Source organism: Diadema antillarum, unplaced genomic scaffold (genome assembly GCF_040938485.1).
Source record: "Diadema antillarum isolate AM-2024a unplaced genomic scaffold, OU_Dant_1.0 scf00000014, whole genome shotgun sequence".
Classification (NCBI taxonomy): domain Eukaryota; kingdom Metazoa; phylum Echinodermata; class Echinoidea; order Diadematoida; family Diadematidae; genus Diadema; species Diadema antillarum.
Genome location: NW_027270903.1, coordinates 4,138,022 through 4,159,252, shown reverse-complemented (window position 1 = coordinate 4,159,252; position 21,231 = coordinate 4,138,022). Strand labels below are relative to the sequence as shown.

The 21,231-nt window shown below is 37.9% G+C and overlaps 1 protein-coding gene across 1 annotated transcript in view; it reads right to left on the bottom strand.

Annotated features, from left to right (window-relative positions):
* Nucleotides 1–21,231, bottom strand: part of LOC139723388 (rho family-interacting cell polarization regulator 2-like) — a 111,626-nt gene that overhangs the window by 32,604 nt on the left and 57,791 nt on the right. Inside the window, exons 3-4 of the mRNA XM_071634638.1 lie at nt 8,818–8,981; nt 3,358–3,466 (exon numbers count right to left, since the gene is read on the bottom strand). Of these exons, the coding sequence (XP_071490739.1) occupies nt 3,358–3,466; nt 8,818–8,981 (273 nt within the window). The remainder of the gene's footprint in view (nt 1–3,357; nt 3,467–8,817; nt 8,982–21,231) is intronic.

Here is a 21,231-nt window from a genome sequence, read left to right as displayed (position 1 = left end):
ATTTGTTGTTGAAAGTATAAAATGATTCATACACATGTTTGACAATCATTTTGCCAACACTCAGAGATGACCAAGTATTTTGATTGTACCAAACTCTCTGCATTTATGATGATTTTAATAGGCCGACACTACAGTCAATGTGAAGCACTGTGTTTGGTATGAAATAGATGCATACACTATCGCTATTTAAAAAAAAAAAATCCACTTTTATAAAAACTTCAATAAACATCCCTCACTCCCCCAGCAGCTTCTGCATCTTTACAAAATATCAGACGATGGGAGCTTCTATTGAAAATTGTACAGGTTGGGTATCTTCCAAACTGGAATCAATGTTATAACAATGCCTTTAAGAATAAGCGATGGGTCAACAAGATTATCGGGGAGGGTAGACACAGTCTGTAGTCCACAAAATCCCATGACTCATTTCAGTATTGACAGTATTGACAAAACAGATCAGACATCCATTTACAGGTGGCCTTCCCATGAATGTTGAGACTTTCAAAATCCAGTCTACCCTCCTTCAACAGCCTTTTCTTGCTCCTTTGATTTCACAACCCCCTTTCCTCTTCTCAAAACATTCTCCCCATCTGCCCCTCAATTTCTCCACGATGCAAAGAATAATCATATTATTTTCTCTGCAATTCAAGCAATTAGAAAAGTCATTCCCTTTCCGAAATTGCTAAGAAATCATCATTGAAATAAGAAGAATAAACAGTGCTGGAACTTGAACATATGCAAAATATACATTAAAAAGTCATTTTGGGCTTGTTATGAAAGATGCATTTGCCAGTGCATCCATTTTTGACAACTTTCTTCTACACCTCTGTCTATACCTCCTTTGCCCAAAGAAACCAAAGTCACAACATTTTTGGGCGCTAGTGTACTTTCGCACCTGTTTGTCAAATGACCTCCAAACATGCACAAACTCACCCTAGTTATTCAGTAACCTAAATACTTGCATCTGAGTGAGATTCAAGTCCAGTAGAAATGAAATTTTCACCATGTTGTCACTTATATTCTTCTCGGAATAATCTCGATCGCAGCTACTCGCTCGGCGATAACTGCGTTGCACAGGAGCAGACAGCGCAGCACGATGTACAAAACACACGGCAACGCAGCAGCGAGCACCGCGATTAATCTGAATGTAGCTATCTCGTAGTGACCACGGCAAGTTTTTCTATGGTGTCTTTAAAAAGATAATACTTTTCCACCTTTCTCTTGGCTTCTACCGAGTCGCGGCATAGCGATTTAGGATTGGGGTTGTTCATATTGTGTGTGTGTTTGTGTGTGTGTTTTGTTTTATATACAAAATTCTTGATTTACCTTAATTTACCATGATGTTGAATCAAGGTAAATCAAGAATTTTATATTTGATATTGACAATGTGGAATTTATGTTGCTATAATTTAGTATACTAGTATTAGTGTTATTTTGCAATGAAATAATTTGTATATTAATGTTTATATGAAAAAAAGAAAAATAAAAGATTGACAAAGACAAAAAAGGTGTGTGTGTGTGTGTATGTTAATTGGTGTGAATGAAAGAAGATTGTGAAAATGTGGTAAGACAAGGGTGAAGAATATAAGGGAAAGGCTAGGAAGAGGGGGAAAGGAAATACAAGAAAAGATACACTAGCAGGCTAGTGTATCAAAAAGTTAAACCCACAAAAAATAAAACGAAAGGTTTACAAAATGGAGAGTTCATTAAAAGAGAAGAGGAAAGCAATTACTACAAAGAAATACAAATTGAAAACAAAGATGAATCAAACCTGGATGAGAGCAAAGGTGAATATGAAGACAAGAAAGAATTATACAGATTGAAAAGGAAATAAAGGGAAAAAAAGAATTATTAGAACGACATGTAAGAAAAATATTGGAGAGGATAGAGAGGAAAGGCCCTCGTAGTTGGAGGGAAAAACAACCCATGAAGGAAACAAAAAACAGGCAGGAAGTAGATCTATACAGTTGAGTTAAAAAGGAAATTGAGAAAGATAGAGAAGAGAAAAATCACAAAGAAATGATTGCTAGGAAGGAAGGGGGAATACATTCTACCTGAAAATAAAAGAAAAGAGAGAAAAGAAAGAGAAAGATATAAGTGACAGCATACACTCGCGCACGCGCTCATTCAACCGCCGCCATGAAGCTACAACAGCTAACGGAAGACTTGGCCGAGGACAAGGAAAAAAAAAACAAATTTTAGCTTTTCAACGACACCATAGAAAAAGCCGCTGTGTCGCTACATTCAGACCAATTCGTACAGAGCAGAGCAGCAGCTCCAGCGAATAGCGATCAAGATTTTCCAATGATTTTCCGACACTAAACGCTAAAAGTGTAAAAACTTAACGTATATTCGACTTTGGAGACTCAGATGGAAGTATTTTAGGTTATACTGAATAACCAGGGTGAGTTTGTGCATGTTTGGAGGTCGTTTGACAAACAGGTGCGAAAGTACACTAGCGCCCATTTTTGTTTCCATATTCATGAGTATATCATCATGCATAATTACAGCCTGTTTTATTGTAAAGAAAAAACAACAACAAATAAACAAACAAATAAATCCACAATGTCTAATCATCAGTAATGAATTGGGCAACCAACAGGAAAAGTTAGAGTTAGTAATGGTTTCTTCTATTGTGTGGCAGTGGACACTGAGCTCTTGTGCTCCAGTTTTGGCAAATGGCTGTCATTATCATGTTAATCTCAATCTAACCCAGCCAGATTTTCCATTGAGGAATGTTCATGAAATGAGCACCATGACCTCAATGTTTCACATCCGGACTAGCCCCCAATTTGTGACAATTCTGTACATTTTGACATCAGGGGGGCATCATAAGTCATTGAAAGTACTGTGAGAAAGAAATCCTCCAATTACATTTTGTGGTGCTTGAGGAACTCCAGAACAGGTGGAGAGTGCAATTTAGCCAAATGACATCATTATGCACCACACAGGCTGCTAAACATAACACTTTAACCCGTAGAGGGCGAGTCCCCGAGTATACTCTGACAAGTGTCCGAAGGAAATGCTTGTCTTGGGGATACTTGTGCATAACCTGCATCTCAAGAAAGAAAAGAAAGCTTTTGCCTCTAGAAAAGAAACTATTGAGACTTTCACACTCTTGGGTGAAGACAAAGATATGAATATATATATAATATACATATATATCTTTTATTTATTTATCTTTTTTTTTTTCAGGAAGCTTCATGTAGAATCACCAAGACATGGTAACTTTGAATCAGTCCAGCACATGAAGGTGCGAAATTGAAAAGCGCTGGGAGTGCAGAGGGGTGTGGAAGGGGTGCAAAATTGAAGATCCCTTGGGGTGCAGAGGGGTGTGGAAGGCTGGTGTGAGATTCTCACCTTGTCAAGGTTGTAGTGGAATCCTTGCCTTGATTTCTCCCCAGCCTTGGTCTCTTCCTGGTGTTGCTTCATGATCTCCAACTTCTCGTTGCTGACACGGATTGAATCGCTGTGGATGAAGCCAGGAAACGGGGAAATCATGCATGCAGGTGGTGTCTCAAACCATCAAAAATATGAGCAGTACTAACAAGAGCAAATAAGCACAGTACGGATAGGGCCTAATGGTAATAAGAAATCACTAAAATATAATGCATTGTTGTATGATGTTGCCTGTTAGCAAAGGTGTCTGAAAACTGATTGTCGATGAAAAGCAATTACATATAGCTATTCAATCCCCTAATCCCTGTTAAATCATCAATACCTTCCAGTTTTAACCCGTTGAGGATGGGCTGATTTTACTACAACACATAATTATTTCCTACAGACACTTGCTTGAGTATACTTGGGGACTTGTTCCTCAACGGGTTAATGGGGTACATTGCTACATCTGAGTCGGCTTGCTAACTTCAGAACTAGATCAAGTTTGCATGGATAAATAAATGCTAATTTTAAAAACAACACAAAAGAAGAAAACAAAACAGCAACAAAGATAAACTAGAAATGTCGCTATGGCGACTGATGCCTCCGCTATAATGCATGATTCTCCCAATAGGTGTATGGTACAATGTCTTCACAATGTGTGATGACTGACAAAATATTGAAATGTCAGGTTTGTCTGAAATATCTTGAATGTTCACATTCCTTGAACTAGGTTTGCTATAATTGTCTTAGAGTGCATGGGGAAGTGAGGATTTTTACTTGACTTCTGACCGACCCTTTTGTAAGTTTATACATTGAGTAATTTTCAAGGTATGAAGAAAGAGTGTAATTACAGTATAAAATAGATATTTTTTTTTGCATTTAAACCTGGCCTTTGACCCTTAACCTTTGACCTTTGAGAGAATCTACATTAGGTAATACATGTATATATATCAAGTTTGGAAAATGATAATGCAAGCATTGCATATAACACTAGTTAATGAGGGAAATGGTAAAATTTTGAGTTGACCTTGACCTTTGACCCCTGACTATTGACCCATGACCCCTACATTCCCTAGATAATCCCTGCCAGTCAGTACATGCGTATGTACCAAGTTCCATAAAGGGGTCAATCCATGTCAAATCATCCAATGCTTGTCACCCGACCCCCTCCGATTTTCTTTAAAATCGCACCAAATGTTCCCCAAAGTGTCTGACGGAAAATCCCAAAATATTTTGCCCCAAGGTCAATTGGTTGCTAAGATACAGCCTCACATAGCAACCGGTGCGCATTCAAAAAAATTAGTTAAAAGAAAATTAGGCATTTTTGATTGATTGTAGTGGCATGGATATTTATGCAAAAGAGTTCATTTTCTGGAAATTGAGAGAACTTTATAGTCTTTGCAAGAAAAACTTACTGTGACGCGAAATTGACTTTTCGTTAACGTGCACGAGGTCACCGAAAATGGTGTTAAATGTTAATTTTCAAAATTTTGATGCATATTTAGAGGCTAGTATCTTCCACATTTCATCACCTTAGGTTCTAATATATTATACTGTTGAAGGCTTTGACTTGCTCAGTAATTTTGAAAAAAATCGGCGCATTCATGCCCACCGTTTTTACGGAGAGCGCCCTCAAAGTTGACAAAAATGAAAAATGTGCCAAATTCAAGGTCACGGATCACCCTTCGTCCCACCTAGGAATGGCACCAATTTTTGTGTATTGATAGACATTTACGTATATTATCTTGGGTTACCAAAGAAATTTTGCTCCCGGAAATGTTCAACGGCAAATTTACCCTACCGAAAATGGTCGTAAATGGCCAAATTCCCATGTAATATCACATATTGGCTTTAGAGGACATTTCAAATGTCCAGGCTTGCAAGATAAAAAGGCCTAGCCCTGCGATATTTGCAGTAGGGATAGTCTGTTATACACATTTTAGTAATATACACCACAAAACACTTTCATTACATAATAATGACCTTGAAATTTAATCCAAATTTTGATAAAAACAATAAATTGCTCCATTTTCCTCATTGCATTGCATACAATATTATGTAATACGTGTTTTGTAACACTTTTCACAGAGCAATATTTCAAGAATTATGAAAGCTGACAGCCTACCACATTAAGGTTTTAAAGTATTTGTGCTCTTCTTTCAGATTTTGTGTCAATTTGATCATAAATGTTATACCCTTGACCTTGAAGTGCTTCTAAAAATAGCTGTAAATTTGTTAACTACAAACCTACACACATGACAGGTGTATTATGGCATGCTGTACTTGTGATTCTTTCACAAACACAAAAGCATTTTATGGTGTAAATGTATATACTGGAATTAATCTATACATGCTTGCAAGATATGTTACAATTAATTACTTTGTTCTGACAATGACCCTCAATTTCAATCAAAAAAGGGGACAGTAATATTTTGTGATTTTGTGTGCATTTCCTATGGAAAACGGTACTTTGTGGTGAAACTCATAAAAACTTGACCATTTTTACTATCTATCACTTTGATTGATTAATTCTATTGTAGTTATGTTAGAAAAGTGGGCTGTGACAATTTCCAATAAAAAAAAAATGGCTATGATGTAGAAAATAGAAAAACAAAGAAATACATAAGAAATTCCAAAAACAAGAAAATACATAAGAATTGAAATGATTTTGGAAGTTTTCATAAGGTACAGGACAAATCCCCCGAAAAAGAAGACTCTCAGTCCTTTTAATGTGCGTTTCACAGGCTAGAAAAAATAGCATGCCATAATACACCTGTCATGTGTGTAGGTTTGTAGTTAACAAATTTACAGCTATTTGTAGAAGCACTTCAAGGTCAAGGGTATAACATTCATGATCAAGTTGACCCAAAATCTGAAAGAAGAGCACAAATACTTCAGAACCTTAATGTGGTAGGCTGTCAGCTTTCATAATTCTTGAAATATTGCTCTGTGAAAAGTGTTACAAAACACGTATTACATAATTATTGTATGCAGTGCAATGAGGAAAATGGAGCAATTTATTGTTTTTATCAAAATTTGGATTAAATTTCAAGGTCATTATTATGTAATGAAAGTGTTTTGTAGTATATATTACTAAAATATGTATGACAGACTATCCCTACTGCAAATATCACAGGGCTAGGCCTTTTTATCTTGCAAGCCTGGACATTTGAAATGTCCTCTAAAGCCAATATGTGACATTGCATGGGAATATGGCCATTTACGACCATTTTCGGTAGGGTAAATTTGCCATTGAACATTCCGGGAGCAAAATTTCTTAGGTAACCCAAGATAATATACATAAATATATATCAATACACAAAAATTGGTGCCATTCCTAGGTGGGACGAAGGGTGATCCGTGACCTTGAATTTGGCACATTTTTCATTTTTGTCAACTTTGAGGGCGCTCTCCGTAAAAACGGTGGGCATGAATGCGCCGATTTTTTTCAAAATTACTGAGCAAGTCAAAGCCTTCAACAGCATAATATATTAGAACCTAAGGTGATGAAATGTGGAAGATATTAGCCTCTAAATATGCATCAAAATTTTGAAAATTAACATTTAACACCATTTTCGGTGACCTCGTGCACGTTAACGAAAAGTCAATTTCGCGTCACAGTAAGTTTTTCTTGCAAAGACTATAAAGTTCTCTCAATTTCCAGAAAATGAACACTTTTACATAAATGTCCATGCCACCACAATCAATCAAAAATGCCTAATTTTCTTTTAACTAATTTTTCTGAATGCGCACCGGTTGCTATGTGAGGCTGTATCTTAGCAACCAATTGACCTTGGGGCAAAATATTTTGGGATTTTCCGTCAGACACTTTGGGGAACATTTGGTGCCATTTTAAAGAAAATCGGAGGGGGTCGGGTGACAACTTTTCTGAAAATTGGATGATTTGACGTGGATTGACCCAAAGATACATTGAACCATTTGCAAGAAAGTGAAATTGTAATATTCTCACCTAACCTTTGACCTTTTGACCTTTGACCTCATGACATGAAACTCTCTCTAGAGAATCTTTACGCAGTAGTACATGTCTACACTAAGTTTGAAAAAAATACCTTCGGACATTGCATGGATATGGGGGAAATAACATTTTTAGCATTTGACCTTGACCTTTTGACCTTTGACCTCTTGCCAATGTCACTAAAATCAACTCAACTAATTGCCCCATCATACATCATTCTTGGACCAAATTTGGTGAAAGCTGCTTCATCCAGTTTTGAGTTACCACGCAAACAGTTAAATTTTAGGATTTGACCTTGATCTTTGACCTTTGACCTCCGTCCAATTTCACTCAAAAACTAATCAAATAATTGTCCCATCATACATCATCCTCGGACAAAGTTTGGTGAAATTTGCTTGATCCAGTCTTGAGTTATCGCATAAACGGATACAATTTCATGATTTGACCTTGACCTTTGACCTTTGACCTTGGCCGATTTCACCCAAAATCTAATCAACTAATTGCCCCATCATACTTTATACTTGGACCAAGTTTGGTAAAATTCCAGTCAATATTACTCAAGTTATCGCGTAAATGAATGCGGACGGACGTACGTACGTACGGACAGACGGACAACCCGAAAACATAATGCCTCCGGCACCACTTCGTGGCAGAGGCATAAAAAGCAACAACACTTCAAGTTAAAATGAGAGCCTGGGCACATCAAGAGCTAATAATGATAATGAGCATGATTATCGTCCATGGCTAATTACTGCTGTAAACTTGCATACTGAAAATGAAACCAAGTGATTAATACAGACATACACATTAGACAATACATTCACATGATCTTATAATCTACCTTTCCCTCACATATAATTACGTGTAGACTTTGTACAGGGAACCGAGTTGCAGTGCTGTATCAAGTCAATGGACTCTTCATCAAAACATACACATGCCCTTATCAGATTAGTACCAGTCACAACAATGAATATTGAGAAGGTAACCTGATCTCTCTGATTCTTGATAGATAGCAAGGCTGCCAAGAGTCACACACCAAATATGAGAGGTTTCAGAAAGCTATTACTGTCACAGAGATACACTGTGTACAACATGTTGCATGCATCTCAGTACTGGGCAATTTTCAATTTGGGTAGGCTCTAACATTCTCCTTTCATGATGCCCACATTATAACTATTAGAAAGATTTTTTTTTTTTAATGTTTTGCTTCCTTTGTTTTCTTGTATGTTTGTATCTTTGCTTGATTTTTCAGGAAGCTCCATATGGACTTGGATACTCTGGTTTAAGTGAAAAAAATTCTAGCCCCCTGATAAGGCATTGGATGGTGTAATATTTTACAGACTGCCAAAGAAAACAATGTTTGATGACGGAAAAAAAATAGTCACAAGATACAAGAAATATAAAATCTGTCTTGAAATGGGTCAATTTTTCTTTGGAAATAGTGAATGGCAAGAAGAACTCACAGAAGGCCATTCTTGAGGGCATCGATGATGACCGCCATGCGGCCTGGTCTCGGCTGTCGCGGCATCCTGAGCGTGTTGCTAGGGGGCGGGAGCATCCTCTGCTGGGGCCGGCGACGATCACGCAGCTTGCGCTGCGTGACAGGGCTCGTGAAGCCCCGTAGACCCTGTGTACACAAAACGAAAGCAGAATGACACGACACATGGTAAGTAGCAGTCACCACGACAATCTGTAGTAGTTACAAAATGCACATTGTACCTTGCCTCAATACTATGATTGAAGAACCAAATATAAAACCAAGCATTGATGGGCTCCCCTTTAAATTTACTGTACGAGCTGAAATTTTCACGGTGGTTTTATTTTCGTAAATTTCGCAAATCGCCTTTGAACCGCGAAAATAACAACACGCGAATTAGTAAGTTCAGTTAGACCCTCGCAACCCTGAAATTAACAACACGCGAAAATGTCCTCCAAGTAGCAATTCGCGAAAATATCTGTACGCGAAAATTTCAGTTCGTACAGCATGGATTCCAAGGTGGCAGGATAAGCACTATGATTTCTCGGGGGTGCAACACCAAAGAATATAGTGCTATACCAAAGAATCCATACTGTTCTGCTTGCGGCTCTATAAAAGTATATGGCATATATCTTTTACGCCCCTCCAATGAATGTTAAAAATTAGAAAAAAAAATCATTAAAGCAAACATTTAACATTAAAGCATAGACAACCAGTAATTATACCCCAGTGGATGCAATTCACACTGTGGCTGATGAGGTTAAGATTGAAAGGACTTTAGACACTTAATTCACGAAAACTCACTGGACAATCATATGTTTGGTGAGTACGATGATATCCATGGTATAGTGCACTATACCATGAATGATGTCACAATGTAATGATGTCACAATGCAGCACATTTTCTCCATCGTCATTTTATTTCAACATCTCAACATCTGTCAATCTTATGTATGTTTGGTCATGCGATGTCATGTAGGCCTACACTGTTCAACAGGATTCCATTGATGAGGTGTATAGAATTTAAGATAAAGTAAGTTCTGCATCCCACTATGGACAATGATTCATCTTATTAGATGCATCACACATTTCTCATGACATTCTGGAATATCTATTAAGACGGTGCAGCAAACAGCACATGCGCCTCCAGTCGATTCTGTTTCTCACTGCATCTCAATCACTAGATCTACACTGATATTGCTAGGTCAAGAACTTGGTACAGAATGCCAGGTCTGCAGACAAATCATCCCCCTCCCCCCCCCCCCCCCCCCCCCCCCTCGTGGCCATAACAGAGGGACAAACAAATTGAATTTGAGTCTGCTTTTTATTTTTTTTCAATGTTGACGTCACAGACTATAGTTTCAAAATGAGCACAAATTCATCCATGTGTTGGCAATAAGGATGCGGTTCCCATCATATTGAAGATCGTCCAAGGTTTGCAAAGGTCTGACCTACATACACATATTGCACTACCTTGATAAAGAAACAAAAACAAATGACATGACAGCAAAGCACAAAACAACACCAACAAAGGGGGGGGGGGGGGGGCTGATGAGGCACGAGGAAAGATACTAACTAACTCTGGACACGGAGATGATAGTGACAAGCAGGTAGTAAGGAATAGATCGAGAGGAAATGAAAGACATTCACAGTAATGGAGAGCATGTGGAATATGTTGTAAGTAAGGAGGAAGACGAAGAGCAGGAGTAATGACCAGGGACAAGTAACAACTGGAGCATAGTGTGGGTCGCAGCTGGGATGTCTTCTTCCCCCGGACATGAATTATACGCATTCGCGCTTGCATAACGCATGTACGGACACCGCCTTGCCCACGATGACGGATAATTGATGCCGAATACTGCGCAGGCATGTGCATAAGGAGACCCAGATTAGCCAGGGATGGAGGGAGCTAGGGGAAGAGAGAAGAACTGCGGGGGAAATCGGCAGTGATTTGTGTCTGCTATAATTGATCTATGTCTAAGCTGCCTACCTTCACACATGAACACCAGGGACATACATTGTACAAAGAGCAATTAGGGAAATTAAAATACCAGCATCTTCTGTGAAAAAAGTTCCCCAATCAGGGATTTTTGTTTTGTTTGTTTTTGTTTGTTTGTCATATCCTCTTGAGAGGACATGAAGAGCTATCTATTAACCCATTGAGGAAGAGCTGCTTCTGCTAATACACCGTAACATGCATTTCCCATAGACACCTGCCAAAGTATTCGCAGGACTAGTCTTCAGGGGACCAGTAACTTTTTCCTGCAACAGACATGTGTCATGTTAAACATTTTTCTTCTTTTTTTGTGGGTTGTGGAGGGGAGGTAGTATTTTTAATTAAACTTGCATTATTTTGATCCAAAAAAAAACAACAACAAAATACTACAAAACAGAAACAGGTGGCATTTCTCCTACATGCCTTTTTATAAATCAGTTCAATTACTGTCAAGCTTCAGGTAACAGATTTCATTAATTCTTGTCTGTTTGACTGGAAAGCAAGAATTGCTATGGGGAAGTACATTTTTATTTTCAATGTTCTCACTATTTTTTTTTTCACTTTCCAACCTAAGTAAAGTTTATGGTCAAGTTATCTACACTTTAAATGTACATGTATTTCTGTTTATACATTTCATTAGTAATCTGGTAAAATTAAGGTAAGATGAGCAAAGTCTGATCAAATGTTGTTGTTGTTTTTTCTACGCCTGTCCTTCCTTTGAGCACTGTCTCCCAGAAAAAAAAAAAAAAAAAAACTGGAAAAAAAAATGAAACATCAACTTGACAACATTTCCTCTGACTAACTCCAAAATCCTATCAATTTCCACTCTGTAACCCTACTATGACACAGACAGGTTAAGCCTGAATCAGGTGTCCCAAACATGTTCAATGACAGGACCTATACAACTCAACCAAGTGTCATACTACGGCAACATTTGGTCACATATTCACTCATGCACTCACAGTTCAGGTTGCAAATCAGCTGCTTTTACATAATATATCTATACATCCTATTCATTTTCTTTTCAGAGATGGAAACTAAATTCATTATGCAGCCACAAAGAGAGCAGCATCGGGGTTTGCGCACATAGACTAACCCTTTCCCAAGTGACCTTTCCTGTTTGAGGTCAACAGATGATGAGTTGGAGACACAGCCGCAGTCTGATTTTCCTCTCTCTCTCTCTCCCTCTTCCCATTTCTCTCTCTATCTCTTGTTCTGTCTACCCTTTAAAGGGAACAGTCACTTTTACACATGTATGTGTTCCAAAGTCTGCATTCTCAAACAAATCTCGCTCCATCAACAATGGATATGTTGTATGTGGTATGTGTAGCTTAATAATATGGTTTTAGAATGCAAATTTGATGTGAATTCCAGCATTTCAAATTTGCCATCACGTAGTCATACACATTCCCCGACCTGGTGCAGGCCTATTGTATATCAATAATATAGGCAGACTTGAAAGTAAGTGCCTACTAGAATGTGGTGGATTCTGTTCAAAGCGTTCAGATATCTAAAAATCTTGTAGTAAATGTGTTAACAAGAATCCGTGGAACAATCAGAGAGAAAAGAAAAAAGATGACATCACTGCAATAGACAGATATCTAAGTCACGACTCTCTTCAGCTAAACAGGTGGGATATAAACCTTAACTTGACATCCATCATTCCTGTAAAGTATGAAGTCCACATATATAAAATTGGTGAAAACCAATTTCCATCTTGTGATGGGGGGATTGCAGCCTTTAAAGAAACTGGGGCTCCATCGTATCTGAGGATACACAGATCAGCATCTCAGAGGAATTGTTGACATATGTAGGCCTACACCATCGCATCTTGTCTTATCGCTCGCTGCATTAAACTACGACGAGACATATCAATTATGCATGTGTCTAGATGGCATTTCCACTGCAATGAAATGCAGACCTCAGGTATCACATTAGAGCTGATACTTGATATATTACCTTTGATATAAAAGGTTCAAATAAAGTCCATTACAAAAACACTTAATGACACTAATGTGTTAATGTCATACTTTCACTGTGGAGTTCTTGTGCCAAGTTGAAATTTAATCTAATTGTCACTGATTGCGAACTGTTGTTGTTCTTTGCACAAGTGACACACTCCATAACATTTCCCTCTTCCCTCTACCTTTAATCACAGAAATCATATTGATGATATTATGTTTTTTATTGCTTTTGTCTATGTTAGTTTACATTGGGATATATTTCTGCCTCTGGGCAAAGAAGAAACCACTATTTGACAGCAGTGCTTCATGTCATCTGAAAGAATCATTTTAAATATATGTGACCCGCTACAACAAAATGATCCTGAAGTCGGGCGCAGTCGATTATTTGAAAATTGCATGACACAATTCCCTAATCTTTCTGCTTTTGATATAACACATCTTATAAAAATAATCAGCTGCGGAGATATCTGTGTTTAAAAGAGAGCATGTCGAGACGTCTGGGAAATCACTGTTTCGAGAAAAGCGCCCTAAAAGTTCTCATTGTGAAGCAATCACGATCAAGGGACACGCAAGTCAGTATTCACCTCCGGACAATAGAAGGTAAGCCCTAGCAACCCCCGAAATGCTCATTCAAACACAGCGTCGGCGGTCTCCTCACCGACCAATCAGTAACTAGGATGCCAGGAGAAGCAGCTGGGCATAGCGCACCCCGCCCGCACGCACCAGTCGACTGGGCAGTGTGCGAGCTTCACGCTTCGGTTAGCAGCAAGCAGCAAACTGACCAATGAGATCACTCTGGTCGTTGTTAGGGGCGGAGCCTATGTGTGGCGCTCAATCCAAATGTTCGAACCCGTTTCTGCTTCGTTGAAACGCCAAAAAAACATGGCCCAGAAAAACGCTATTTTTTGGTCTTTCCTTTCATCATTTTCCTTCAAAATTTCGACAGATGATAGAAGACATGTTAGACTCTAATAATATGTCAAATTCAGAAAATCGTAAGTTTCGACCAATTTTGATGCTCTGACTTCAAACTCGATTTTCACGGCTTCGACCGTGCGCGACTTTTTAGGACCATTTTGTTGTAGCGGGTCACATATTCTTGAATTTTAACAAAATAGAACGACCTTTAACATGACACAGTATTTGTTTTTTTTTTTACATTTCAAACATTTCAATTGGGCTACATTCATTCCATTCAGATCAGATCAATCACAAAGTTGAAATCTATACATGGAGCACAATAGCTGTACAGAGATCTGATGAGGACATGTTATGAGAAGTTACATACAAACAGATAACTTGCATTGGGATGCCCTGATACAATGTGAGTGTGGAAAAAAAAAATTGATACAAAATTACATACTCATCAAACATGCACACAAATACACAGAATGAAGAAATAAACAATTATTACAGCCCTTTACTTCAGTTCGGTACATGCTATAAACTTTAACTGCTTGGCCTATCACTACGACATAGGTTTTTCTCAAAACATTCCTAATTACTATCCCTTGTAGACTTTAATTCTAACACAACAAACATCTACTTGCCCTGAGCAGAACTTTCATTTTCATTTGCCCTATGGGCTATAGGGCGAGTGCCAAGAAATAAGAGTGTAAACGACTGTGTGATCCACATGACCCTTTGAAACTGAATATTTACATATTACCTTATCATTATCAAAAAATGCCTATTGCTTTTGAGAGAGAGAGAGAGAGAAAGAGAGAGAGGGAGAGAGAGAGAGAAGCAAGACTCATTTCAACCTCACCCATTTCTCCGCAAAATTCTTGTAGTCATGGCAACGAGAGCCGCAAAAAACTGTACAACGACCGATGCGAAGATTATCACTCATAATTCAGATACCAGAGATCGGGAGACCAGAAAAAAGAAAAGTCAGGTGCTTTTCCATTGGTTTTCCTTGTGACTCGCAGGCAAATCAGTTCAATTTGATAAAGTTTGTTACTTTATAGTTGATGATGAGTCACATCTTTCTTTGTTTGTGTTGTCTCTTGGATACATGTACAGTATTTCACTTATAAAAATTCACGTGATTTCATTCATATACGTAGAAAGAGAAAGTGGATGGGACTAGAAGTGATGATGAAATCTCTCCGAACAAAATTGCAACGAACGAACTGTCGCTCTTTCCTGCACGCGCTTACTGTAACTTGATGATCCATTTCCCGGGGAAATCCAGAGGTGATATCATGTGTGATTCAATGCGGCAAAAAAAAAGGTCGAACAATCCCAGTTCGACTGGCAAATTTATCACGTAGGGCTTACAGACATATCATGGAAACTCAGGTAAAGGAAAATATATTGAGTCAATACCAGTTGAAATGCAAATTGAAAGTGTTACAATGCTTTGTGTACATGTTCATGAGAGAAAATGGGAAATAACCCCAAATCAGTTTGGCTTACGGCAAATTGTGCAACAAACTACTGTATAACAAAATATAATGTTAGGTAAGAAGCGTGTATTTATAAACAAAGTCTTCACTAAACAAAACATAACAAAAGAATAGTGGAGTGAATTGAAATGTTTAAAGAATTAGCAACTTTAACAACAACAACAACAACAACAACAAAAATAAATAGTACTAGAGGTAAACTGACGACAGTCAAACAGTGTAAGGTACAAAATACAGACCCGGCAGAGTCTTTAATTTACATGTATATGTACAAAAATCTTTGAAATCAATAGAGGTACAGCCCGTAGGTGGTGTAACTGATCTCTTTAATTGATAATGAAAACACATAATATCACATTTTTTCATCTTGTTATTATTTAATTTTTGTTTTCATTATTTCTTTTTTTTTTTCCTTTTCAGCAACAGATTATTTACCTCTATTCACAATACCCCTATAATGCCAGTCTTATAAGTTGGGTAATGTGATTTACCTCAAACATTAAACCGAGTACACATGCACTTTCAACCACTGGACTGGATACACACAACACCTTGCCTATTACAGTGTTAGTAACTTTCTCACCATGAACAGCTCAGCTTGAGTATAATGGCAGTTACATTTCCTCCCCCAAAAAGAAATCAGATTGTATGGATCAAGAGCAGGGAAATTGGAGCCACCGATCAGAGGGCATTTTGCTCAAAATTGTGTGACAACCACAACAGCGATGACGCACCATTGGAGAGGTTGAATTTCATGAATGGACCTCTTAAAATATGAATGCAATGAAGTACACACAGTATGTTTGATGAAGGGATTTCAAGGTTTTGATATGAAAACTGTGCAAACTTGTTTTTCGCATGTCCCAACAAATGCCATGTTTGCTGTACTTAGCTATTCACACATGTTGAAGTACTAATACACTCAGTCACGCATGTGTGCTTCGGTTTGACTAGAATGCAACTAAAGAAGAAACGAATTAAAAATATACATGGGGTGCAGGTGTGCATTGGTTCAGGGCAGAATCAAAATTCTACAGAATCACATGCAAGAATGTCAAATCCATACATTCCACAAAGAACGAACTGTAATAAAAGCAAAGTAATGGCCCTTCATGCGTGAATGCACAGACTGCGCATCTTTTTTTCTTCCCTTTTTAGATGGATACAGTGAATTATTCCTTTTATCATCACGCCCCTAAGGACACAAAGGCACATGTATGCATCACTCTTGGCTGGGTTGGGATATTTCAGAAGTTTGCCTTCAAATCTGCTAGCTGATTTCCTATTTACCACCTAAAAGAGCTTTTCATGTCCGAAATAAAAAGCCACTTTTTTTTTCTTTCTATTTGTCTCGAGGAATGTATCATCATCATGTTATTATGTCTATGTGAACACGTAATCATCTGATATCATTTTGTACAATGTAGTTTTCTTGTTGCTATCCATAGTCTTTTGCACTGTTTTCTCATACTTTTTTTATTTGGAGATTTCTTTTAATAAAGACATTATGTGCATCAAAGATGGCAGAACAGCAGTATGTCTTCTAATCATTGATGTAACTTCATCATTGTAAATTAAGAGGCAGCTTAACTTCACGTCTGCTGTATAGAGTTGGCGTCACATAGTTCACAGAGTATTTATGTCTGAAATTAAACACAGGGGGGGGGGGGCATTTCATGAAGCAGTTTGGTCGGATATATTTCTGGCAAACTGCTACAAGCTACTGAAATCCTTGCACCTGGGGGGCATTTCATGAAGCATTTTTGTCCGACAACTTGTCGGACAAATTTGCTCCCAGCCAATCAGATGCAAAGATTTCAGTAGCTTTTAACATTTTGTCAGACGAAATATCTGACAAAACCCTTCATGAAATGCCCCCAAGATTGGCCGAGAGTAAATTTGTCCGACAACTTTGTCAGATGAAATGCTTCATGAAATGCCCTCCCAAAGTGCATAATTACAGCTTCTCACATCATACAATTGTGATGTCATTTTTTTTTTTGGTAATACAGATTATAATGCCACATAAAACATAAATTTGATAGAACTTTCCCACTTACATCACACATAAACACTGTCACACATCCACACAGCTGACTCCTTATGTGCGATCCCAACCTTCAGCGCAAGTGGAGTGGATTTCTACAATGACCTGACCTACATACAACATGTAGGGCCTACATTCTACATTTGGAAGGCATACATGTACGGCTTGACAATGGAATTAAGCCTTTTACCTACATGCTCTGTTTGGCTTCAATCAAGTTGACTTAAACCTCTTAGCAAATAATACAGAGAACCAAGAAAAATTTGCATAATCAAATGCTGCATTGTATGGTCCCACTCACTAGTTATATGCACTGACCACTAGTAAGTATAACAGGACTGCCAACATTGGAAACTAGTTGAGAGTGAGACTCCCATAGGCCAATGCTATAATTTAGGAGTCAAAATGAGTGAGATCAATAGAAATGCATGCAAATGAAGTAAAGTTTTAGAGTGAGAAAGGACCAAAATGAGCGAGTCTCACTCTCAATGAGTGAGAGTTGGCAGCCCTGGTATAATATACCCATCAAAATGGCTGCTCCTTACAGGACATTACATATTAGATTCCTATCCCATTTGACTGATCTATGTAATGTATAATATGGGCAAAGGTACCATACCTACAGCAGGTAAGGTTCCATTCATCTCCAATATTTGCTAAAAAAGTGAGTGTTTAGTTGCTCTGTAGGCAAATTGAAAATTTACCCCATCATGGAGTCTATGAATCAATCATACAGCGAACACACAGAGGAATTTGATGAGGCTTCTTTAGTGTAGAAATCCACAGGAGTTTGGGGATTGCCACATCACTATCAATGTGTATTTTATGAATGTGTTGCATCATCACAATTGTACAGCCAGATCACAGAAACAAGAAAAATGCATGTATCTGACTTTGGCAATATACCACATGTAACCTCTAGGTTTTCTATTTCTTTCTTTTTTTAAAGATATTTTATGTGCAATAAAGTACGCTAAAACTTAACACCTAACAAATTCAAATCTGCCATAAACCAACAAAATGATTTTCGCGACATTATATGGCTCTTGTTATGACGCATCATATAAGCCTAATGAGTACATGAAATAATTATATGACTAGTTGAATGCCAGTAAAAACGATATGTACAGCATCAGTCATCTCATGACTTTTTGGAATGATTGAAATGAGAAGGAAATAGCCGCTGGTCACATGACTGAAACAGGCCGCTGGTCACATGACTGAAAGTGAGATACAATATGACTTATAATTAACTTGTGTAAGCCAGATTTTTGCCTCTATGACCATTGCTGTGGTTTATCCCTCCATATGGCTTCTAGTCTCTGGCAATCCTGAAAATATGGTACAGTTTCAGTTTCTACGGGCAAGGTACTTTGTATGTACAATACACTGAATAGACAGATTTGCATTGTACCGTACTAGCCGCATGACATTTAATTAACACCTTTATCCCCTATGATAAGTTTATTGCACTATCTACACAATGCGGCACAATAGTGGCTGTGCTACAAATCAATATACGATGTACATAAAATTGTAAAGTGCTGCAAAACAGCTTATAGTTTGTTAGGGTGCTATAAAAATGTAATGTTATATATAGCATTATAGCTATATATATTTGCACTGAAGGAAGCAGGATATTTTGATGCAACTTGATATGGCATTACACAGGAGGAGAAAGTGGTTTACGGAAATTAACAAGCAGAGTAATGTGATAGGATAATATGACCCAGGTACACTGTGCAGTCATAAGGGGAGTTTCACACATTGCAACCAAAACTTGTGCACATACACGTATGGTATACCCACATGTACGTGTATATCATATGCACACACATGGGCATGTACAAGATGTACTCTGTAAAGGCAGCCAGTGGTGATTCAGTAAAGCTAATGGATATCGTTTCTTCTGACGCTTAATTACCTAGTAGTAGAAACTGCACGACAGCAATTCACTGGAAGACATTAATACATTGAACAATCTATCACACTGTAGGCCTACTGCGATGCATTCAGCAAAGAAGATGATGCTTGTACATTGTATGACAACGTACATGTAGTTAAAAAAAAATATGTTACACAATGGATTACATTGCATAACAATCTGGTGGTGTGTAGAGATGTTGTTTATTGCAAAGGTTGCATGGCCAGATTTGGATATCATTCCGCAACTCTGTCACAAATTAGCAATTGTATTGAGCTTCATGTTCACCGACGAATCTTGACTGGAGTCAGAACGTTTCCTGTGAGCTTATGGTGCACACACTCATTGACGGACAGTTCTGTTTAGATAGCAATAACAGGCCTGCATCAGCAAAGGAATATCTACAGGGCCCTACTATTTAATTGGGCAAACCATATCATTACATACAGTTGTAGTTTGAACTGTATATATGCCATTTATATTTAGTGAGGCTATTTTATTGCTATTTTTGTTTTGAATATATATTTTTAATAGCGAGTGGTAAAATTTGCCATCTCAGAGTATAGTGATAGACAGAGAAATACAGTATGTCACATTCATAAGGGGATCAGGGTTACTATTTTTGCCTGTTTTCATATTTGTGAATAAAACACCCGACTTGTGAAATTCACAAAAATGACACGTGGTCTAAAACGTCAAACAAACCTCAATGGCTCTCAGATTTAGAAGCAGTAGATGCTGACAAGCAGGTTCTGCCAGCCTCTCTTGTTAATTCCCTACGTCTAGATGTCATTTTCTCGCATAGGAGCTGAAAATTAGATTACCTGTCATTCTGCTGATACACTCAAATTGATAAGAAGAGAGACAGACTGACTGTCATAGAGACTGCAATTCTGTTGGAAAAGTCCTTTTGACACATTTCCCTGTTGACTTCAACCTTTGCACGAACAATGAGAAAACAACAAAAACAACAACAACAACAACAACAACAACAACAACAACAACTGTGTTAGTGGTTTAATATTCAACAGTAATACTCAAGTCACTGGGGGGGGGGGAATCTTGTTGTATGCCAAGTGTTGTTGAGGGCATCTAAACAGAGTTCATTAACTACAAGTTGAAGTTTTTTTCACTAGCTCATGACTATCATAAGGAATGCTTCTTTTTCTTTTGTGGGGGGGGGGGGGAATATTGTATATGTTACAATATAGGCCTAGTCACACAGCAACTTCAAGGTAATCAATTTGAATGCTATAATGGAAGCTTGGATATATTCTGGCACGTGTCTATGGGAAATGTCTCTTATCATATGTAGTAAAACCAGCTCATTCTCAATGGGTTTAATACCACACTGTCTCAAAGTCATGTGTGTGTTTTATGATAGAGAATTTAGGCTGGTACTTCCTTATTCATGATAATATTGCTTCTCTATTTAACCTATTGAGTGCGTAGAGTACTGACTGAGCCACTGCCACAGAAAACCCTATAGCATTGTACACACTATCCAAAATCCAAAATCCCTGGTACAGAGAAGGTTAAAAATCCATCATTCCACTACAGACTTAAATTGCTATGTACTTATGATACTGCTCAGTCAACTGAAATTCAGAAAGACAGTTTTTCAATGTCAAAACTTAACTAGAAGCCGTCAAGTTCTTATAAATATATAAAACGTAAGACCAGACTACATTCTTTGGAGGCATAGCTAGATGAAATATATCAACAACAACAACAACAACAACAACAACAACAATCTTAACAAATAAAATGGATTGCAATTGACAAAAAGTAAAAAATTAGTAAAATATAACCCGCTAAGCACTCGCTCTGCTAAACAAACCAGTAACCCGTTGAGGACGAGTCCCGAGTATACTCGGGCAGGCGTCTATGGGAAATGTGTGTTGCAGCAAAATCAGTCCGTCCTCAACTTGTTAACGAAAAACAAATGTTCTACATGATTTCATGACAATACAAAGAAGAAATTTAAAAGAAGAGCAACATCTGCAGTAAAGAACACTGACCATGTCTTTAAAAATGTTCTGCCTACACGGATAGCAC